At 43.3% G+C, this 24,415-nt stretch overlaps 1 protein-coding gene across 6 annotated transcripts in view; it reads right to left on the reverse strand.

Annotated features, from left to right (window-relative positions):
- The window catches only part of CALCR (calcitonin receptor), a 178,744-nt gene that overhangs the window by 17,617 nt on the left and 136,712 nt on the right, over positions 1–24,415 (reverse strand). For all 6 annotated transcript variants that reach the window (XR_010069828.1, XR_010069827.1, XM_063324849.1 and 3 more), the window contains 4 exons: positions 10,327–10,480; positions 5,174–5,234; positions 5,006–5,072; positions 2,368–2,586 (listed from right to left, as the gene is read on the reverse strand). Coding sequence is in view for 4 of the 6 variants with exons in the window: in XM_063324849.1 (XP_063180919.1) it covers positions 2,368–2,586; positions 5,006–5,072; positions 5,174–5,234; positions 10,327–10,480 (501 nt within the window). In the remaining 2 variants the exon portion in view is untranslated. The remainder of the gene's footprint in view (positions 1–2,367; positions 2,587–5,005; positions 5,073–5,173; positions 5,235–10,326; positions 10,481–24,415) is intronic.

Below are 24,415 nucleotides of genomic sequence, written 5' to 3' on the forward strand. Positions count from 1 at the left end.
GTAACATCTTGACATGCTGTTTTTTAACTGGGAAAACCATTCTATGAAAGATATACCATTACACAGTTTCCTGTGGGAACAAATACTTTCTCACTCATCATCTTCAATCATGATTTTTACAATAGACTGCAGTGCCTGTTTGCACCATTTCTGTGGACACGGACGATGTAACTAATGTATCAGACCATTGTGCTCACGTAAAGCAGCGACGCGCTGTTGAAAAACTGTCTCTCTTTCTGTTCTAGAAAAAGGCATTAAAAAGGTATTGTTTAACCAAAGCAGAAATGGAGAATGTATTACATTTTCCATGAAAAAAAAAAATCTTCATAATTGCACCCACGATGCCTGCTTGTATGTGATTGACACGCCACAGTATGTGAAGACTAATAGACTGCTGCCGGTTTATGGAGAGGCAGGCTGTGCTGTGGTTTATAACAGCGTAATAGCTAGTGGGGAAATAGAGCTGTTACACAAACTAACACAATATCTGCTAATTACATAATCAGTCCTAGAAGAAAATGAGCACCAGAGGAGCGATTATATAGCTGGCTATCTTAAATATGCATACAAGAAACGTTTGGGAAAGGATTAAGAAAGTTTATTTTCGAATACAGTTAAGAATCCACCCTAAGTAGAAAAGGGAGCGTCACTATCAGCTGCAGTTAGCAGGACGACTGCATAACCCCCCCAAAAGGCCAAATTTTACATGCTGGTGGGGAGCACACTGAGATTATATTGCAGAGGTGTCAAGAGCTCTTCTGTGAGGTCTGCACTGCTGCCTGGCTGGGGGATGGCTCTGGGTGGGCTGTCACTGCTTGGCATGGCCTGGCGGCCTCTCTGGGCACAGCAGCAGTGGGGCACGGGCAGCCCGCACCATGTGTCCACGCTGGTGTCCCCAGCACTGTCCCCCAGGACAAAATGCATTGTCAGAGGGCGATCGGGGTCGATAAGCCATGGAGAGACACCCATTCCTGATGACTGGGACGAGGGCAGAAGGAACCCATCAGAGACTAATCTTTGCCTCCTTGGCTCCCTCCCTCACCTAATCCCATCCATCAATACAAGAGTTTCACAATACTTTGGTTTTGTTTCTCATTCCATTTTAACCTTGGTTTGACTTTCTATTGCGTAATTATCATAATTAGGATTGTTAACTAAGATGATTAACATTCTTTTTGCAGTTCTCTGACAACATCACAGGATTCAAAAGATGTTTTAAGAGTAAAATGATTATTCTAACAGTCTATCTTATCATAACTTGCTAAAACTGCAAGCAACTTGTCATCAGAATACTTATTTGGAGATAATTCCTTTATAGCCTTTTGAGACCGAAGAAGTGACAATACAGGAAACAATAGAAGAAACAGACTCTCATTCCTTTTAAGCAGAACTGTAATATGAGATGGCATACACTGCAAAAACAGACCTATAACTTCAGTTATTCTACACACGCAGAAGTATGCACATCCACAGTTCTGAAGGGATAAGGGTGATAAGCAGGAAATATAATCTAAGATGACAGGATGCATAGATTTGGTAGCATTATTTATCACTTCATTTAAGGAAAACCCACTACTGATTTTATTTTTTTTTTCCAGCTGTCTTCTAACTACAACATTAAAATAATTTCTGCGTTTAGCTTCTGTATGAAAGGGAACAAGAAGTGGGTCACTGTACTCGCACCTATTTTGACCACTACTCACAAATGCATTAGAAATCTGCCTTTCCTAGTCAATATAGGACCGGATATATTACAGTCACTAAACCAGATAACCAAGCATTTAAAACCATTTAGATTTGTTCTGTTTTCTTTTTTTTTTAAAAAAAAAAGCAAACCAGACTTACTGAATTATGCTGTAATTCCAAAGCGTTTATGAACTCAAAATGTCAGTGTTATATTTTAATTTAAACTGCCTAATAATGGAATTTTAACTCTTAAATGAAGCCTCATTGTCTCAGTCTTTTCTTCTGTGTGTTGGCATTCCCTCTGTACAACAGTTTGCACACACAGATAATTCTAATATTAACCCCACAGCACCAGTTTCAGTAAATTTGAGCACTTCAACAGAAATCATGCTTTGAACGTAAGAGCCCTCTGTAATCTCAGTTTTCTCTCCTTAGTTTAGAAATAGTGCCACCTGATCATTTTTGCTACATTTTTCATTGTTTCCTCTGTCTTGTGGCTGTTCTTTATGTAGCGATGCTACTTGTGCCGAGGCAGACAACCCAATAATGTGAAAGTGGTTGGAAAAGAACCGCAAAATCACGCTCAGTTTCAGGGCAAAACAACTGGCAACAGCATCTTTGGCTAAACTAACTTAACAGCAAGCACCTCACCTAAGCTGAAGTGGCTACTATATAACATACCTGGTAATGCATTAATATATGCATGATGTAATCATATATTTCTCCAGCAAGTCGGTTTTCTGGTCTCCAGGGAATAATAACAAACTGAATTCCTAGTAAGGGCACCAGGATTAAAGTGGCTCTGACAGCTTTCATGTACATGTTGGACTCAGCACGGTGGGTATCCCTTAGCTTTGTCACCAAAACTCGGACAATGTTCAGCAAAAAGAAAAAATTGACCTGCGAAAGCAAAGCCGTTATAGGTGAAAGCATTCAAATTAGAGAGACATTCCAAAGAAAAATACAGAACACATAAATGGCAGTAAAATGTAACTTTCTAGCTTTATCGTAGCGCATAATGGGCAGCTCCTTGGGAGTCAGGACTTGCAAAGTACTTTGAATGTCTTCGGAAAAGAGATGTTAAGCTGCTCTATGTGCTTCCATTATTAAGCCTGAACAGATGTTTCAGACAGGCAGTGATCAGTTTTGACACCGATGTGGGAAAAATTAGGGTTTCCAGGGAATAATTGATCTAATTTTTTTGCATAAAGGTTAAACGGGGTGGACACATTGTCCCCTAGGAGTAACCATGTCTCTGTTCTGAGTCTGAAGGTCACCTAGATATCTAGCTTCTGTCTGCACCGAAGACGTCTGCAGGCAGGTGAGACAAACCCCAGCATGTCCCCGGGCGTATGGGACCTATGGGGGCACACAATTTCTCTGAAGAATGTGCTCCAGCTGACACAGCTCAATACCTCAGGCTTGTGTATGAGCAGAGGGGCAAGATTTTTCTTGAGAAAAAACTGGGCTACCCCTTGCCTCCATCCGCCTGCACAGACCCTGTGGTACACTACCCACAGGTAAAAGTTCATACATGCTGGCTCGGGGCAGAAACGCCAGAACCTTCGGGAAGTTTTGCCCCTGACCCTTACGGTCAGCTGTGCCGAGCAGCTCAGCATCTCATCTCAGTCGTTTCTGGAAATCTGATTCCAGCTGCGGGTGCTCAGCGTATGGAAACCTGCTCTTGACCTCACCTTCACAGAGAGCTCCCTGTGGGATGTGCTGAGAGCCTGCGGGGGAACAGGGAGGGCAGACCCAGGCTGATAACGCGCCCAGTGGGTACCCTCCGGGCATCCTAGGTATCACAGACCTTCTCTCCCTCCAGTGTACCCGGATCACTCTTTTCCACTCTGTTACAGTAATATCAAGCACCTATGCTTCAGAACTTCAACAGCCTTTTTTTTCCAGATGAATTTTTTAAAAATAAGAATATAAGTTGCATAACTTACATAGATATTTTAATAGGCCAAATTCCATAGATAAATGAGGTCCCATTCAATATTAAATCTAAACCTTATTTGCCATCCTCCTCTGACTTCACTGACTCTGCTTAATCTTCACTTTTAGAATTTCTGGAACTAACTGTGAAAAGTGGAAAAAGGACTTCACAAAGCTAAAAATCCTCAGGTCTTCTGAGTCAGTCTGTCACTATGAGAGTTTCGTAGCAAATCATGCAGGACATTCTGTAGCCATTGACATCTTCATAAGAAAAGTAAGACTGGAAATGGCATAAGCACAATCTAGAAATTATAATGCCTTATTTTGAAAACAGTTAAAGATTGCTCTTTTTCCGTAAAAATTAGTCCCCCTTTTTTCTGTGTGGCCAAGATGTACAGACTTTGAGCATGGTGATAAAAATAAAGGTTGAATGGCCTTTCTAGAAGTTAGCTGGCATTACAACAGCAGAAGCAATCAAAATTGAACCAGTAAACCCACAATAGATGTGATTCTATGGGAATAGCAGACTGTCTATATGGCAGGGAGGAATGGGTGTTTTGACATTGCTGCTGTGCAAAACTGCTTCTCAAGAAAGGGTAGAAAGATTTTCATGTTTTTCGGCTATTAGACGAAAGGTGGTTTCTTTATTCAAAGGCGATCCCAGTATTCACCGCCCTACGGTTTGATCGCTAAAGTAATTACTGCGGGTATGCCCATGTGGATGTTGGCAAGCAAGAAGCAGCTCAAAAGCTGAAAGTGCACCTTGGGTGACACATGGAGGTGAGCTTGGGGCTTGGGTTGAATAAAACCCCTTCTGCACCTTTCAGGTTACCACGCCAAATGGCAGCACTGGCATATAACATGCTATATGCATACACATGGCCCAGCTGCACTTTGAATCTTGTCCTCCTAGTCAGACAGCCCAGGCCAGTGCCTACCCTGGGCTAGTTTAGTTCCCTACCTTTGGAGCATGCCAGTTCAGTGACCAGTAAAACCTGTGCTGAACGACCAGCCTGAGCTCAGCTCACCCCAGATAAGGCGTAGCTAAATGCCTCATCAACGTCACATAAACCCAGTACATCGGTCACAAATAAGTTATTCTGGGAGAGAGTGACTGTCCTGATTTTCAAAAGCAGTTAGTGATCCTGTTAGTTAGTTAGTGATTCTGCCTCAAAATCTGATTCTTTACAAGGAGGTTCCTTTACAGGACTTGTTTTTGAAAAGCATTGAGAACCTGTCCTTGTAACACCGAGCAGAGAAAACCTCTAGCTACTTCTAAGTTTTGACCAAAATACTTATAGTAGAGAAACTTCTATTCTATACAGGTTAGCAGCATTTCTAAAATAATTATTAAACTGTTGATAGCAAATAATATTCTTACCAATAAAGCTGCCATTACAGGTCCATGAACAATATAGAGTAAGTGCGTGTCAACACTCATCCAGCAGCTGGAGGGGAAACACACCATTAAAATTTATTATTAACTCAAATAAAATGTGTTACACAGTTAAATAATGCTAAGTTCTTCAAAAACAGACATACTACTCACTTGTCATTGAAGTATTTGGCTCTTGCAACAGCATGAATAGATGCTGGCACTAAAGGGAACCCTGAAATGATTAAAGTTATAGATCAGTCTTGGTAATTTTTTTAGCTTGAATTTCATGTGTCACACACACTAAGTCTCTTGTCCACAAAACACGTGTGCGTGAAATCACAGCTTTCAGGAAAGAACCGCAATCCCACCGCACTCAGGGCCCTAGCCCTGATGGTGAGATGCAAAAGGGAATAAGGCAGGCCAAAAGGAGCAGCAAAGCCCGTGGGCCATGCTCTCCTGGGGTGTGACAAAGCTGCTGCCAGGCTCCCCTGAGCTGCTGCGGCTTGTGCAGGAAAGGGTGTGAGCAGGCAGTGTGGGAAGGAGGCAGGGATCAGTCGGTTCCCAGCGGAGTATTCCCTTGGGAAAACCAGGGACACTTGTTAAAACCACAAATCACTATTGAGCAAGAGAGAGGCACGTTAACTCGCGTGCCAGATTATGGAGCAATAAACAAGAGAGTGAGGAGTTGCTCTTTTGGAGCCTAGGGCAAAAGAAAATGTTTGGAGCCAGGAGTGTTTTGGGGGATGGGGATCTGGGATATCTTCTGCAGGTTCCCAGCCTCTGTGCAGCCAAGCCCACAGAACGCAGCTCTATCACAGCAGGGAGTGGAGCTGTGGATACCATAAATCCACATCTCCTGCTTTATCTGTGAGGCCTCAGGGGAGGCCACCGCTCTGACCGGGAGCTGATGGGAGCAAATTTGATTGGCCCAAAGGCCCGGGAACATGCCATGCCGAAGAAACCGTAAGCCTCAAATTCTTATGTCCAGCCTGACATTAAGAGTGATAATCTGGTCCACTCCTGTCCATCTTCTTTCAGCTTGCTTGTATGTTGCGTCCCTCTCCAAAAGGCTAGAAATCTGGAACTGGGGACTCCGCACGACAATACTGACCCCAGTTCGTACAACCCTGCACATACAGACAGCTGGCCAGCGGGGAGATGTCCTACTGCCTTGTCTGTCCTGGGCAGAGAGCTTTGTGATCACCTTTGGTGTAACTGTTGCCTGTTCCCTGCAAACCATGGAGGCTTCTTCTGAGTTTTGGATATTCTATAATTACATATAAAAATGTGTGAAAATGTCCTGCTGATACCGTGATCAGTCACGTTGTTTTTTCGGGTGTGAGCAATTTCAGAAACACTTTCACAAGAGACAGAGAATCCTGAGCCAAATTCTGGGGAAGTCTTACCTCAGAGCACAGGCCAGACAATGCTGGAGTGAGAATAAGGTCAAACAAGTATGTAAATGGGACACTCCGATGTCTCCAGGTATCTTTAAGCAACAGCTACTTACTATACTGCTAAAAAAAGTTCTTACTGCAATTTACCTTGGGAGGACAATGCAGGTGTGGGAGAACAAACTGGATTGCCTTCTCCTTTATATATTATCAGAAAATTATTACTTGGCCTCTGGCTGCAGAATGCCTTTTTTGAGTGATGATACATGGTAGAACAACAAAAAGATCAGAACAGAAAGAAAGGAGCTTCCAACCTCAGGGTGATCTTATGGGACTGACAGCTTGAGAAAATCCTTTTGATTTGGAAATGGAGCGAGCCCAGGCCAGTTTTGTTGACAGACAGATTGAAGTGCAAATTTTAAGGGGCCTTTCTGTAATAGCAAAAAGTGTTCATCTAAAAGCTCTGGCCTGGAATATCATGAGTAGAGCACTCCACATGATACCAAGGGACATTTTTTCTTCTGCTAAATGCATTAGCCTAGAATATTTGGCTCAACAAACTCACAAGTAAACTCACCCCCAGAGTGAAGAGTTTCTTCCTTATAACTATCTAAATCTACCCTCTTTCAGTTTAAAACCAATACCCCTTGTCCTATCACTACATGCCCTTGTAAAAAGTCCCTCTCCAGCTTTCCTGTAGGTCCCCTTTAGGTACTGGAAAGCTACTGTAAGGCCTCCCTCGAGCCTTCTCTTCTCCAGGCTGAACAACCCCAACTCTCTCAGCCTGTCTTCATAGCAGAGGTGCTCCAGCCCTTTGATTATCTTTACTGGCCTCCTCTGGACCCAATCCATCAGATCCATGTTCTTCTTATGTTGGGGTCCCCAGAGCTGGATGCAGTATTCCAGACAGCGCTTCACGAGAGCAGAGAAGAGGGGCAGAATCACCTCCCTCGACCTGCTGGACACGCCTCTTTTGATGCAGCCCAGGATGCAGTTGGCTTTCTGGGCTGCAAGGGCATGTTGCCAGCTCATGTTGGGCTTATCAACCAACACTCCCAAGTCCTTCACCTCAGAGCTGCTCTCAATCCATTCTCCGCCCAGCCTGTATATGTGCTTGGGATTGCCCCAACCCACGTAAAGGACCTTGCACTTGGCCTTGTTGAACTTCATGAGGTTCACACGGGCTGACCTCTCAAGCCTGTCCAGGTCCCTCTGGATGGCATCCCTTCCCTCCAGCATGTTGACCATACCACACAGTTTGGTGTCATTGGCAAACTTGCTGAGAGTGCACTCGATCCCACTGTCTGTATCGCTGACAAAGATGTTGAACAACACCAGTCCCAGTACCGACCCCTGAGGAATGCCATTAATCACTGGTCTCTACTTGGACATTGAGCCATTGACCGTAACTCTTTGAGAGGAGCCATCCATCCAATTCCTCATCCACCGAGTGGTCCATCCATCAAATCCGTGTCAAGAAATACATCTGTCCATGTCAGATTCCATTCAATTATCTCAAACCTTTTCCAGAAGTCTTTTATATTTGCTAATATTTTTATTTTTCTTATAAAGCTATTTTACAAATGTCATTAGTGATTTTTGCAAATAAAATAGTCTAGATCTTCTTGCAGAGGGATTAGTTATAACAATGAATAATGAGTATATTCATCTTGTGTGGTACATTTACCTTTATCTTTTGAATTACAATTCAGAGCATAACCTGCTCTGGTTGCTCTGCATTGCCCTTCAGAGAAATGTATCTCTCTCCATTGATTAACACAGCTGGATGTTTAGACTGGTTGACTACTGCTGCTGCAATCAGTGGAATTACACTGATTTATGCAAAGTTAAGGGGTGGCCATATAGGCCTAATTAGATCATTTTGCTATTAACGATTTCTACCTTAGTTAGGTGATGCCAATGATTACCTTTTTTTTGTGGAAGTATTAGTCTAGTTTAATTAAAAAGGCTGCAGACTTCATAGTCAAAGAGTTGTGTCCATTTTTATCATTTTTATAACCTTTTCCTTCTCAAGATATGAGCACCCTATTGCCACAGCCACAACCCTATTTATTTTTGGGCAGTGTTGCAGATACTGATGAGTATCTTACTAGATAACTTCACTGAATTACCCACCATGATGCTAGTGCTGTTCTCAGCAATGTTACAGGTAGCTCCTAAGTTTTCACTGCAGTCTAGCTGTCCCAGTTGCATTAAATTGCACGGCCTAAATTGAATGCCACCTGAAAAAAATGTTTATGTCCATTTTCCTCCTGCATAATTGGATATGGAATGACACTATTTTAGGAAGACATGCTGCGAGACATGAAAATGGCAAGGAAACATTTAAAATTGCTCTTCACATAGGGCTGCCATTTCAAAATGGCCCTATCAGACTTTGTATATTCAAATATTCTGAATTATGAAGACTTTGTGACAGTACAGTTGCTTGCTCCAAGATGGGTCAGCTATTTGGACTGACAGACAGTCCAGAAACCTTGACTCAATCTAGGGTTCTTCAGAAAAGTTGTCTTAATTTAAGAGCTGATGATGTTCCACATACTTTTAATTCCAAGAGCATGGCAGGTCCCTGTCTTCTCAGAAAAGATGTCATTCTCATAAGAAAAAAGAGTGCATGATGGCATTCTCATTAAAAAAAAAAAAAAGAAGAGTTCTTACATGCCTGGAAACTGTTACCTGGCACTAATATCCATATAAAGTAGAAAATCATGCTAATTTTCTAGGTATCTAATGCAGGTATCCAGAGAGCACTAAGTCTTATACCATAACAGGAAAGTAAATTTATACCATAAAAGGAAAGTAAGTAACAGGCTCTTAAATGAAAATCCAAATAGGTTAAGACAACCTCCCACTTTGCTGTTACTGCCTATATAGGACCTGATATTGATGCCTAGCTAGTGATGAAGTAAAAGTTTTAAGGTTCTTCAGAACATTCAGAACTGGATCATTTTTGTCCAATCTAAATAATTGCTAATTTTTCCCTGGTTAAGCAGTAGGGTTATTTTTTATTTTCCTGCTGTAAATAAAATAACATTGAACAAGTATAACACCTCCAAAGAGGGTGGAAAATATAGAGTGAATTCTATCTGCTTCAGACTGGGATTGCAAGAGATGAATGCAAGTGAACACCCCTCAGTGCAGATAAAGGTCCATCATTTGCTGCTTAGATGCACCAATGGTTTCAAAATACGGGGACTGGCTCACCAGAAACTGGAATAAGGCCAGAGATGCATGGTTCCCAAACCGGGAAAAAGCTCTTGATAATGATTTTCTGTCAACGCTGATATGGACTGGATGTGCAATAGTTGATTTAAACGTGAAAGAGACCGCACTCCACTGTAACGTATTGCTTGCATTTGTCTCAGCCCTGAGACCAGAGCAGTTATCTACTCCTGTGGAGGTAAAATAGTATCTTCTCCTTTATAACAACACCTGCCAAAATATATCTGGTACTGGATTCAGTTCCAGAGAAATTCTGGTTCCTCTTTCTACATGCTGTGTTTTCTCACTTTGGGAGACATAGATACTGATTTTCCTCCTTTTCATTCCAGAATAAATATATTTTTATAGGTACTGCCACAGATTACTATTTTTGCATATGAAGTGACAAAAATAGACAAGTTTTGTTCAGACAAGAGATGTGCTTGTATAGAAATCTATATATTCTGCTTAACAAAACTTAAGCATTTCTTTCAGCAAACCCCAAGATGCAGCAAATAATGGATACCGACTCCTGATGATTTTTTTACGTCTCTAGGCCTATTGAAACAAATGCACTCAAATTTAGGAACCAAGAACTCAATCTTAAGCTACGATCTAGTGGTATAAATACAGCAATTCAGGTGTATAAGTACTAGAAGAATTCAGAACTCTGAAAGAATTGACCATCTTGCTACAAATTATACATACCCCATCCCAAGAGGTAATACCAGTGCAATCGCTGCTCTTCAGCAAACACTGCCACCACAATCAACGTGTGAAGATAAATGCCTTCGCAGAGCATCCAGAAGTAGTTGCAGCCCAACATGTACTGGTGAAAGAATTGCAGCACTTTGCAGCTTACCTGTTAGACAAATGAGATAATGTCACACACTTGACCATCATTTTGCATTTAAGCAGGCAAAGAGAAATGTTACGGCTGGGCTATGAGAAAGCAAAGTGGAACAAATGCCCCAGCACTTGCTGGGTTTGTTCAGCACCTATCAGTGACAGGGATTTTAAACTTTTATAAATGAGATGAATGGAACAAACAGCCCTCACAAACCAGAAAAAATGTAAGATAACAGCACTCCAAAAAGTACCACATAACAAAAAATCCCCTTCAAAATCTGATGATTTTTAGAACTGAAACAAGCAACTTGATTTAGATGTACAAGAAAGGCTGTGAAGAAGACAGTAACTTAGAGCTCCAGTTTGAGTCATGTCTTTTACTTTTGATCAAACTTTTCTAAGGTTTGTTCAGCTCTCCCATGTGAGCCGGAGTCACTCACTCTTTAAATTGCACCCCGCTCTGAACTCATTCCTTTGAGAAGGGCAAGTGCTGTTGGCAATGGAGACTTTTCTGGTAGGGTACCAGGGATACCGGCTTTGCCTCTTTGCAAGAAGACAGCTTTACTTCATTTTGTCCAAATAACAAAGCAACACACGAAGCTAAACAGAGCCAGTGAAGTTGGGAAGTGGCTCCTGCCTGTGGTTCAGATGGGATTGCAGGCACAGACCTTAAACAAGAGACTGTGACTTTGAAATGCCGGGAAGCAGTGGGCAGATGGTGAAGTGTGTCCTGTCCACTACCAGAGAGCCAGCTAGTGCGGGACAATGCTGTTCCTCTTCTGAGAGCATTTCATGTCTATAGACTTCTGTGGAGAGGGCAGTGAGGTCCTCCGTGTGGTCTTCCATGCCACCAGCACACAAGAGGGCCAGGAGGAGTGGGAGGGCGCTGCTGTGCTGGCAGAGACCCACTGCTCCTCAGGGAGCTCCATGTGCTACTCGGAAATCCAAGGTCACAGCCGTGATGGCAAAGTAACACTCCTTATCTGCAGCCATGGGAAAATACTCCTTGCTCTTAACTTCTGCAGCAGTTTTCCAAGCTGACTACCTGGCCTGTAAGAGATGTCTTTAGGATTTACTTGTCTCTTTAAAGAGACATTTTGGGTAGAGGACTGCATGTTCTACCTCCATCTGAGGGACTCAGACTGCCCCTCTGGAGCAGAGAAGCTTGTTAGCCATCCAGTGCACCACCTTCTGGTGCTGAAAAACACTCCCAAAGCAATTGCTCGAACATGTACATTTAGTTCTGTTGCAATATTTACAGTGCAGCTCAGTGCTCATGAACATATAGGATTATTGATAGGTTGGGATATAGGATTCCAACAGGATTGACTTGAAGGACTGATTTTTATTTTTGGTGATTCATTTTTCCTGCTTACCACACAGCGCAGAGCAGACAGTCACATGTTTTTTCCATACCGTGTCCAAACAGTTCTTACAAAGTATGCTGAAGAAGGGTTGTATGGTGGATTGAAAAGGTTAAAAAAAAAAAAAAAGGACGAAGAAGTATTTGCTCCTTTTTCTGTTGACAAATGTGTTCATTAGGGTTCTGGAATCATCCTTGGACTGTTTTTCACAGGTCTGGGTCAATATGTTTCTTTCCTTGTTCCCTGGCCTGTGCTCGATGCAGCCTCCCAGCTGGCAGCTGGCCTTTCCCCATTCTCCCCTTATCAATCACCCATCCCCGCAAGGGCTGCCTTGACTGACAGGGGCTTCCCAAAGGCTGCACACACATCCAGGTGGCACTCTGACATCAGCCAGCTACCCCAGCCTCTGAAAAGGCAGCAAAATTTCTGAGCCACCACAGCAGTTTTCCAGACAGGTTTTGATAAAATCCACCGCATCCCAGGTTTGGGGTGGGCCAGCCCCACGCTCCTCTGTGGGCATCTCCTTGGAGGAGCTGTGGGTCAGGGGGGCGACCTGAGAGCTCGAGGTATCGTTTCCTGATGGCTCCGATGGGAGAAACTTGGGGTGCCTGGACGTTGCACGAGGCTGGTCCTGCTCCCACCAGTGCCAAAGTCTCCCCAGCTTTCCATCCATCCACCGGGGCTCTGGGAATGGTCTCACGCTGCAGTCCGGCAGCTGGAGGGGAGCAGAGCATGGCCGATGAGTTCTGCAACAAAATCCATGGTCTGTCCTCAAACCTGTCATTTTAACTTAATGCTTTTGCCTTTTCCTATGGCCGAACTGAAAGGAAGACGACTACAGAGTATCCTTGCCTCTCGTTGCCAGCTGTTTGCACTGTTCACCGACGCTCTGAGCAAAGACCAACCAAACACACCTTCCGTTCCAACTAAGTCACTCCTTGCTGGAACTTTTATCTGTAGCTCAAACAAATGCACACATAGAAAGCACGCTGCTTGAGAATTACACACCTAAACTTCATCTCCTCGACATTTCTTTCTTTCCTGTACCCTCCATGTGAACTATCAGTTGTGGCTTTAAAAATGAAATCATACACCTCTCTTTTAGAGTAATGGCCAAGCAGAGAGCTCATGACTTTTTTGAGGAATTTAATCACTTTCTATGCAGTAAATTAAAGAATACCATTGGGAAACCCTGAAGGATGGGTGTGATCAGTACTTTAATCCATATCACATTAATTTGAGAACGAAGCTGAAAAAGTTCGCATAAAGTATTTAAGCACAACAGTGCATTGAGATGAATTATGTTAAATTCATATTAATCAAACAATAGCAAAAATCAGTCTTTGCTTTGGATGAGGTAACAAATGCAGCATGTTTCAGCTGTGGTTAAGTGATGCAGTGGGAGCATTTTCCAACAATAAAAAGAGTGTTTTTCTTAGGTCAGAGCAGGTAAAAGAGAAGACACTGTTACTGATGAGAACTGCATTCATGCACAGTACAAATAAAACATGACAAATGTAACCAACATCTCAGTGTACACTAGTCTTAGCTGGGAAAATTGCAGAACTATTAAGTTTTATGAAGTCTATAGTCTTATAGAAACAAGTAAAATAACACTGCAAGATGATACAGAAACAAATCTTCCACCACTTCCCAAGTGGTGATTGCTTGGGAACCACCCAAGCAATCCCAATGACTGATTTATTGATACCTATCGAGATAAAAAACATGTCAAGGGGCTTTGCTTTCTAATAAAATCAAATATGTTTTGTTTCAAGTTCTCTCAGGCAGAGGCTCTGTCCTTGTTCTGTCTTGTACAATATGCAGCACAGTCAAATCCAGGAGTCAAAGGAGATGAAGGAGAGTAAAATGTCATGAGCTGACAGTCCATGGGTAACGCAGGTGACCGAAGCCAGTGGGTTTTCATTCATGAGCAGGGCAGGCTGAGAGGAAATAGCTGGTCCTTTCTAATGCAGCCCCGTAACTCCACTGCTCAGGCTGGTGTGTCTGTCTCCTAAACAAAGGAATAAACAAATGCTCCTCTTTTCGAGAGCCTGGAGACAGACAGCATTGCACTGCACGGGGAAAGTGTGGTACAATTACCAGGAAAGCCCCCAGAGCCAGGTACCCATCTAAGAAAGCAGCTCCTTTGTGGCTGTGGGAGGACGGCCAAGAATGAACCCTTTTTTTTTTGGCAGAATAGAGCCTGGTAGGAAAATCAATCTGTGAGCAAGGAGGCTGCCTCCTGCTATTTGTTCTCACTGCACTGGTGAACACAAAAGCTGAAGAAAGTTCTTTACAGATCTGCGGGAAAGCACCTGAGAAAAAAAATCTCCTTTATTGTTAATTTTCCTTCCTCATGAAAGCAACCTGCAATGGCCTTAAATTCTGGCTAACTGCTCAGGGGCAAAAGGGGTCAATAGGAATACAGTCAGTCATGTTCCCCTCTCTTGCAAGTCTTGCTAAGAGTCATGTAACTCTTGTGAACACTTCAGCTGCGATACGTAATGAAAGCACTTCAAAACAATCCTGGAAACATTTCACAGAGAATAAATAAAATAATTTGTTCTCCTTTTACAAGAAGGAGGTAGATGTTCTGTGATGTTCTGCAAGATATATTGGTGTATTATAAATACTGTTAATGTTCCAGCCCTGTCAAAGGAGTCCCAAAGGTCCATCTGCCTACGCAGGACCCTGCAACTGTGCAGTATTGTAATTGGCATGCCACTCTCCTCGGCTAATCCAGCAGCCCCTCATCACAGGGACTTGTAATTTCTCTGTTAAGTCTCTCCCTGGTTATCAGTTAATAACTTACGGACAGAAAGCTGCAGCACTAATTCCCATCACTACCCATTAGGGCAAACCGGACCAAAACATTCAGACTACATAAAACCCCAGGATACTATCTTCAACAATAATAACAAAACGTAATGTGAAATAAACTGCTAATTGGTTTTTTTTTTTTTAAGCAGCTCTTCCTGGTAATTCAGTCAGAGTAAAGAGACTGACTCAGTTTTGGCATAGGAAAGTTGTGTAGATTCCCGTGTGCCCTCGTTCCCGTGACGCAAGTTAGGAAGTCTGTGTTTTACACCAGTCCTTCCCAACTCCGGAGAGTCTGCCCTATGGAAAGCAGGGGTGGGATAGCCCCTCGGTGTGCATAACGAAACCCCTCTTTTCAAATGCTCACTATCCATTGAAACGCCCCTGACTGACATTTCAAATAAATTGTTAAGAATAGGCCAATCAAGGTTATCGATTTTAAATCAAGCCAGCTATATGAGCCACCACTACAGCTGTGCACTTCTTTGTTTAAATGGAAATAAACATGTTTGACCTTATCAGTCTGTCTCCTCTTCACCTCTGTGAACCTCCTCAGCGCGCCGCAGCGAAGGACCCTCCTCGAGGAGAGTCTGCACTGCTTGCCACAGAGGCCAGACATGATTTATTCAACTTCGGTTTGAAAGCAATACAATATATTCTCAGTCATTCTTAACTTAGCATTTTAAAGGAGTAGCTTGAAGTTTGATTACTGACTTGCCTTACATGTTTGTTTGTTTGAGTTCTGGCTATTAGAACACTATTCCATGAAAATATTATTAGATTCCAAGTATCCATATGTTACACAAATAAGCAATAAAAGGACTTTCCAAAGCAAGACAGTGCTAAGTATTGTAGCTGTAAATCACTGGCTATCAGAACGTCATACCATTATACAATATATCTGCTATGAGTCATCCATTAAATTGTGTTCCAGTCAGAAACCTGGCACACAGGGGCTCGGGCTAAGATTAATGTTTTAATATACTTTTAAACCGTTTACAGAACAAAATGTACACAGTTGCTCAGAGGGATCCTAGGTTTTGTGTTACAAGAAAGCAAAATACGAAATTAAATAACGGGAGATATTTTTAACAGCATCTGTGTCCATGTCTATGCTATAGCGAAGGAGCCAGCCTGGAATTAGGCATTCTGGACAGGGATTAATACGGCTACATCTGCACATCCTTGAGTCCCAGCTGCCGTAGCGATTGCTCTCCAGGGGCTGCAGCTTTGAGCTCCGCAGGGCGCCGCGCCGGGCTGAGATGCCGTGGGGTTCCCGTGGAGCATCCAGCATTGCCAGCGTGTGGCAGCTGCTGGCTCCTCGCCAGCGGGGGGAACTTCGGGAATCATCACACCGGGTGGGAGGCAGAGCGAACGGCAGCCTTGTCACCCCCGACAAGATTGGCTTCTGAGCTGGGGGTGCCAAGGAGAGGCAGCTTTTCAGGAAGGCATCGTAAATACAAGACTGACTGACGGAGGAGTCAGAGAGGCCATCAGAGAGGGGCACCGAGGAGGAGAAAACAGGGGCAGACAGGGTAGCCTAAAAACCCAGTACAGGATCTACTTGACCTGCTGTTCATTTGGACTAAGAATGGAGTCAGAGTGCTCACAAGGTCTCCTGCCATCTTCTCCCAGTGGTGGGAGGTAATCCCCAATGAAAAAGGGTAAAAGCTTCAGGTATTCCAGGCACCTCTCCTCCACCATCACACCTGAGCAAGAGTCACCGGGCACAGGAAGATGGGACAAGGCAGAGGTTACTCAAACACATATTCATGAGGTGCCTTGGTTGATTTTGCAGCCATACCTGAGCTCTGGGCATGTTGTTGTTGCGCCCTGAGCCAGGCTAGTTTAAGCCTACATGGAGCATATCTAACAGCCGACTGTACTTACATTTATGTTTGAGGTGTAAGATCTAGACCTGCAAAGGCACCTCCTAGGGACTAGGTACACACACAGCTTTGATGACACGGATATAGCCACTCCATGATTCAGTTAAATGCTCCAGGGATTTTCTAATGATACGACTGGGATTTGTGAGACTAAATATAGACACCTAAGCTGCCTCTCCTGTAGTCAAAAGATAATGAGTCAATACAGGTTATGGAGGCTACAGAAAAATTATGTCATCCTAAATGAGATATCTAAAATAAGTCATATTGATTGTGCCTTGAATGTGCCTTTCTCCATCTTTATCTATAAAAGGTGCATGGGGTGACTAGTTCAGCTGTACATATCTATAATACACGTGTCCAAATGTAAGACATACCTGACCGTAAATGCCTATGCTTGTTTTAACTCTCTAGACGCACTGAGATTCTGCTCCAGTGCCTTTCCTGGGGTGGCCCGCTGCCAGGGGGAGCCCCCAACCCTTTGAAGGAAGCTGGGGAGAGGGGACACCAGGAAATTCAGAAAACAGTCAGTTGGGTGTAGGCAACCATAAGCTATTCAGAGGTGAAATAGTAAGGAAAGGTGCTTAATCATTCAAATGACTGACCTATTATTGGTTGATAGCTCATTCTGCCAAGTAAAGCTAAAGGCCATGTAGGTAACTAGCCCAAGCCTCTTGCCTTTTTTCTCCTGCTCGAAGTCATGGAATCATAGAATCATAGAATGGTTAGAGTTGGAAGGGACCTTAAGGTCATCAAGTTTCAACCCCCCTGCCATGGGCAGGGACACCTCCCACTAGACCAGGCTGCTCGAAGCCCCATCCAGCCTGGCCTTGAACACTTCCAGAGATGGGGCACCCACAACTTCTTTGGGCAACCTGTTCCAGTGCCTCACCACCCTTATAGTGAAAAATTTATTCCTAATATCTGATCTAACTCTACCGTCTTCCAGTTTGAAGACATTGCCCCTTGCCCTATCAGTACATACCCTTGTAAAACATCCTTCTCCAGCTTTCTTGTAGGTCCCCTTTAGATACTGGAAGGCAGTCATTACCGTTTCTCCTCCTATACTCTTACCCCCCGTGCTTGGCTGTCATCTGTAAAGACACTTTGATGCCCTTTCATTTATTTCTCTTCTGTTTCAGGCTACTTCTGTTTGTCCTTAAATACCTTCAAAAGGAGCAGAGTGGCTGGGTCATGACTGAAAATGGGCAATAATACGGGTCTGCATCGCAGTCAATAAAGGGCAATGAAATAGCAGAGATGGCAATCACCTCAGCTAACCTGGATGTCTGACTTCATGGTACAGATGCATAGACTGACGCAGTGCCTGGAGAGGAATGAGCACTCTGCATTTCATTCATCTGACCTGTTTTAGCCACCTGCATTAGAGCGAGTGGAACGGTCTCCTGGACTCAGCACTCCTGCACTGGCAGCACTGCCACTTAATCAATCAGACAAATCCCAGTGAGGAAAATAGTTGCAGCAGCATGGTATCAGGGAGAATGGTTGTGTTTTGGAAACATTATGTTACTGTCCTTCTGAGGGGAATTCCTTTTGGAAGTGTCCACCTTTTGAGGGATTTTGAAAAATCTACTTTCTGGCCGATTCGCACTCAAATTTCTCACATTTTAGGCAGATCCTTTTAGAGACACATGCTAAGGAAAACTTGGCTTTTAAACTCCAAATTAAACTTAAGTTTAATTTGAATTATCTTGAACTAGTAGTTGCTTCTACAACAGCCAAGTTTCTAAACATAATTGCTGTATATTCTGTGAGAAATATCAAAACCTAAGCTGCTTAAGTGTGCTGTTCATGTGGGAGGCCTTGTGTGGAAAGCACAGGAACAGCAGTTCATTAGGGGATGCCATGTCCATGCAGCATAGCACAGAATCCACCAAAAAGGCAAATGTTAGCATTTGCACTTGTTGATCTGACATTTAAGAAGAAGACGCTACTTGACATTTTTCCATGCCTGAATTTTTAGGAGCTAATGATGTATCATCTATTCACCTTTCAGTCTCTCAGATGCAGAAGAGTCGGTGCAATTGGCAGAAATTTATGGTCACCCAGGTCCCACCCTACATTTTTACATCATTTTCACTTTGTAATTACAAACCTCTCCCATCTCTTGAGGAAAAACAAAGGGAAAAATGATAAAAAGCCTCAGTAAAGCATGGAGAATTGAATTAGTGTCAGAACTCAGTCAAGCACATCCCCACACCAGGAAAGACTAACAGCCTTTCAGGGACCGCTACAGCTCACTTCTGAGGGTAAGATAAGTACGACTTTCTTGAGCAGCAGTTCTGGAGCCACGTCATGAATTTCAGCAATTCTGGAGTGGATTCACTCATTTTGCACATACAGCCAGGGTGTGCTTTTCTATGACAACCTCATATAAAAACCCCAGTGGCTGCACTGTGGCCAGACAGGAGAATTGCAGCTGATGACAGCAAGACCGGGGATGCTGAGTTTGCTGATTTTGAAATTTGGGAGTGCTTACTTCTCACTGCCACAATGGCAGAGCTTCAGGGTCCAGAGATGGTGCAGGTGCACAATGATTCGGCAGAATGACACGTTAAATCAGGCTTTCCACAGAGACATTTAAATCTGCAGTTTGGCCTGCGTGCTGGGTATTTGTCTCCATCCTTGCTGTGGCTGAGAGTGCAGGTCTTCCTCACCTGTGCAGAAAAGATGCAGCCTGAAAATCTGGGAATAAGCCCCAGGATATGATGCCTTCAGCTTCGGGACAACAATGCGTTTTGCAGTACAAATTCCTTTCTAGAATCACATTTCTGGAGGAAACGGCACTCCGCCTCCTAAATAAGAGACTGCATGTAAGGATCACACTGATGAAATACCATACACAGGATCTGACAGAGCCTGGGTTATTTGGACTTGAAATACCTTGGGACTGGGGTACATGAAAGCTATCATCCCTCCCTTCGTGATGCTGCTATAGTTTTGACAAACCTGAGCCTACTAAAAGATACTGCTTTGCAAGAAAAGCAAGTAACTGAAATGGAGACAGAATAATTCCTGAGGAAAGTAAGATGAGAAAATCTGTCCCAACATAAATACTTATTCTTAGACTCTTAAACCTCTTTTTTCCCCTCCTGATGGGAGCTGTTAATTTCACGGTGCCTTCCCATTGAGAAAGCAACCATAATAACACTGTTGAGAAAGCTCAGGTCTTTCTCAGAGATGGTGACTGACCGACTTCTTTGCCGCCCAGATTCAGTTGTTCCACATAAACCACAAATGCTCTTCACAGAAGTGTCATTTATGAATGCTGTGAATGTCCTTTAATCATCCATACTTCATATCCTGGGCATGGCACGCCACATCAGATCAGTGAATCTGATACCACCAGGATTACATGGTGCTTTGTTTCCTCCATTACTCTGAGAGTTTTGAGAATATAAACAAGAATATAAAGACCTTGGGAAAAATGATGGGAATTACTGCTCTATTTCATGCCATTTAGACCCTGACAGATCTGTCTTAAAATGAATGCAGATATTATTCCAGCCAAAAAATTTCTGAGAATTCTTTGAATATTGGCTGGTTCTGAATTCACAGCGTCCTTTAGTCTGCATTAATCTCATTGAACCTCATGGGAGGTGCAAGACTTGATCTTTCCTAGGATGGAAGGAGAGATTCTGATTTCCATCTGAATTGCTGCAGTGTTATGCCAGCGCAACCCAGTGATTTCAATGAGGTAAAACTGGTGCAGCACAGTCCTGGCACTGCCCATGAGCTCGCTGCTGGCAGAAACTTCATTTGCAAATGATTCACCAGCATAAAAAAAACCTGTCCTCTTGAAAGTGAACACATGTTCCTGAACCAAAGTGACAGTCATCCCCTGCCTCCAAGGAAGGTCACACTGCCCTTTGCTCACAGGCACAGGACACCGTCAGTGATTTCACACTGGCTATGCCTCAGTGCCAGAGGTGGAGAGCAGGAGAGCCTGTCCCTGTGCATCCTGCACAGTACTGTTCCATTCTCCTTGTCCCTGCAGCTTAGCAATGCTGGATAGGACCGATGAGGGGGAGTCTAGACAGCAAGCGCTGTTGGGAAGCAAAGAATTACACCCTGAGAAGTGCAATTCTGCTGATACTAGAGAAACGCAATGGCAGCAGGAGGGACTGTCCTCTCCACGTGTCAGTCCTGTCTTGTGGACGAGGGCAGAGGCAGAGAGAGCAGGAATTTCCTTTCCCTCTCACCTCCTGAGGTGACCTCCCTGCCGACACGTGCACATCAGGCACTGTGCTTGCCTTCACCTCTCAGGCTCAGCCATCACAACTATGAACCTCCGAAATGTGATATGGTGCTTTCTATTCCAATTCAGAAATGATCCTTAGCTGGGACAATTTCTCTCTAAACCTGAGCATTACAGCCAAGTCTTCCTGTCCTCCCTCTCTTTCTATTGATTTCCCAGTTACCACTGGCATCCTTTTTGTGTTAAAAAAAATAAAAAAAATAAATGTTAAATGGATTTTAGAAAGACGTTAATGACTACACTGGTTCCTGCTTCAAAAGAGTTTGTGAGTCTCCTGTCCTGATATAGCATTTGCTACTTTGGGAAAGAATTTGTGCCACTCAAAATACCTGCTCTTCTCTGCTTTACTGGTGAGAGCTAATAACAAGACAGGCATCTGACACAGCAGAAACAGGAAGGATGGGAGACGTGAGCTTCTCTTCATCAACCTGCTCAGGGAAAGGAAAACAAATGGGATTTGCGTGTTTATTTGTAGATGACAAAAATTATCCTGGGGCACCTACAAGGCTAAAGCACAGCCTCAGTCCTTTGCTTGTGAATGATGAATTAAAGTGTTTGGTTCACTTGCCCACAACAGGCACTCTTGCTCCCTGTTTTACTTTGAACAAAAAATGCCAGAATTTCATCAATGAATAGGGTGTGGTGAGACATAAAACCCATGGAAAAACTTTGACTTCAATAGAGCTTGGCATGGGTGTAACTGGAGACTGACTTTGGGCCTCTTTGACTTACACAAAAGCAAGTAATACATTTTACTCTCGCCAGGCCAACCACATAATCTGCAAATGCACAATATCTGCATAATTTGTAAATTCACAAATACACACTGGGTCGGGTCTCACCAAGCCTCATTCCTATACCTGAGGCAGAAGAAGAGCAATGTTTTAAACAGTTAGTTGGACCCTTTATTAGACAAAGGGCTCCTAGGCAAGGTAATTACAGCTTTCACAAGAACACTGACTCTCTCCTAGTGTAGAAGATACACTAGAAGACTCAGGAGACATGGGTGCTATGCATTGGCCAGTAATTCTCTGTTAGAGGTTTGGTCCTTGATTCCTTTTACACCTCCTTTCCAAGAGGCTTGAGTCATCTCTTTGGGGCTAAACTGTCTGCAGAGGCCCCTGTAAGTAAACTAGTGGAAGCAGGATGGAGGAACAGATGTACTAAGATGAAAGACTTTGGAGATGCTTTGAGAGTGACAGGAAAGCTCTGGAAATAGTTAGGTTAATAAAGAATCAAATTGATTTAACGAGAATGGAGCCTTCTGAAGCTCTACTCTGAGCATAACACATGAAACAACTTAGAGGATCAAAGCACCCTTTTCCTTTGTGGAGCTCCACCTTTGCTGCTTCCAGAGTGGGCTGCACCATGGGGACTGCTGGGACTACTGAGGCAAACATAAGTCACACGGGGCAGCAGTTTTGCCATTTGTCTTTCCTTGTATCAGCTATGAGCCTCTTATTTGAGAAAAATATGTTTTAAAACCCCCCAAGCTCTGCCAGGCTACATCAGAAGGAACTGAAAGCAACTGGAGATGAGAAGCAACATTTAAATGGTAAAAAGTCCTAAAATTAACACTGTTCCTGAAATGCTGTGAATCTCCTTTGGTTTTTTGGCTATCGTTCCCTCTCTATTCCTTTGAGAACAGGGGAAGTCACCAGTATCGTAACCCCATTAATCACAGTAACTACCCTTTAGACATTCCTCATCTTCCCATACAGATCAATGTTCTATTTCTACTGTTTAGTGTGACAGGGAGGAAAACCAAATACACTTGGGCAGTCATGGTTTTCGCTTGAATTTGTCAAAGGTGAGATTATTTATACTTTTCTAGTGTCCATGAAAATACTAGATTTTTTAATATTACTGCTGCCATGGCCTTGCTTTGAAGACTGTGATGCTAGTGGACACCAGCTTTTGTGCTCTCCTCCTCACTTTCTCTTGGTCTCACTAATAATGCTGAGTGGGAAGCAGCTTAGTGCTTTCTCCTGAAGGCTTGCTTCTTGCCAGGAGATGGGTTTCAGGCAGCACAGATAAAGTGAGTGCCCTTTGTCATCCCACCTCATGCCCACTGTGAAAGCAAGTTTAGTGAAATGCTTGGGAAGGGGAAGGGACTATGTGCTCCTGCCAGAAACACAGAGTGCATGCTGCACCATCAGCTAGAATGGTAAACTAGCTCAGGATCTCTAACGCACCTCTACATCTACACAAGGAAGCAAGAACAGGCTTCAGCGTGTCACATCCCATGTCCAAGATACTTTCCACCTCAACAAGAGCTGACTTACAGATACGGCCAGTGGAAAGGACCGTGCCAGGCTCAGCCCAGCCCACACCCAACCTGTCCTTGCTGAGAAACTGAGATCACGGTGCTTGTAATAAAGCATGGATTGCTTTGGGTTCTCCCTTTTACCAGCTCTGCTGCTATACACATATAAGAGGGGGTACAGATTATTTATACGTTAAGGCATAAGTAAGGTGTGTGGCAGAGAGCTGGGACTTGGCAGTGAGACTGGAGCCTGCCTGAACGGATGCTGGGTCCTTACTCTCTGGAACACCATGGCCAAGCATGAGAGCCCACACAGGCTTCCCAGGAGCTACCAGTGGAGGACTCTATAAAACTGCAACTGGTATCAAAACTTTCACACCATACAACGCCAGAAGCAAGAGTGAAACACGAAGGGTGAAGAGGCTACAGAAAAGCCTGGAGAAAGAATAGAACAGATATCTCCACTACAACAGGAAAATGATAAAGATACAGTAAGATGTCTTAAAGCTTTTCTGGAAGAGTTTCTAATTACTGAGCCATTACTGATTTGTGACCAAACTTAGTCCCATCTACAAACATATTTATATTAGTGCCCATGGAGCTGCTCAATTTTTCATTTTCTCATTAGCAGAGCTATCCCTCCAGTCATTAGCTGTATCTTCCTTTACCCCCCAACAGTACTGAGTATTAAAATTACTAGTCTTGTGAAATACAAAAAATGAAAAATACAGATCTGATGTGCAAGACTACATGAATAGGTTAGGCAGCAAGAGTTTTATTTATATTTCCAGGATTTTTAATGGAGAACATAATGTGCTGTTCACAGATCACCCTTCTTCTGTGGGTCAGTCTCATTTAGGAAGGTGACAGAAGACACCCCTTCCTATAAAATCTGTTCCAGTAACAGTGTAATTAATGCAGATGCTACTTTAGATACAGCATGTGAAAAATTAACTCATTTTTATGTATATGTAAGTAAGTGTTCACACGTGTCCTGTTTATTTTTGTTCAAGTGTCCCTGAAATTTTTTCATTGCTTCTTCGCTTCTTGTATGGCCACCTGGGCACACACCTTTCTCTTCCATCATTTCAGATCCAGATAAATCCGAGAGAAAGAGAGAGAGATAAAATTATATAACCAGAAAGCAGGAAAAAATAATGTAAAATAGCAAATTAAGATATATCGAAAAAGTGGCTTGACTTACCATTTTAAATGAGCAGAATGATCACCAAAGCGTTTGACTCTGCAGCAAACTATATGCAAATAAGGACGCACTACAGACTCTCCTCATGTCAATGATGCTTTGGCTTGTCTCACATCTTTTGTGTCT

This window comes from Chroicocephalus ridibundus, chromosome 2 (assembly GCF_963924245.1).
Source record: "Chroicocephalus ridibundus chromosome 2, bChrRid1.1, whole genome shotgun sequence".
Classification (NCBI taxonomy): domain Eukaryota; kingdom Metazoa; phylum Chordata; class Aves; order Charadriiformes; family Laridae; genus Chroicocephalus; species Chroicocephalus ridibundus.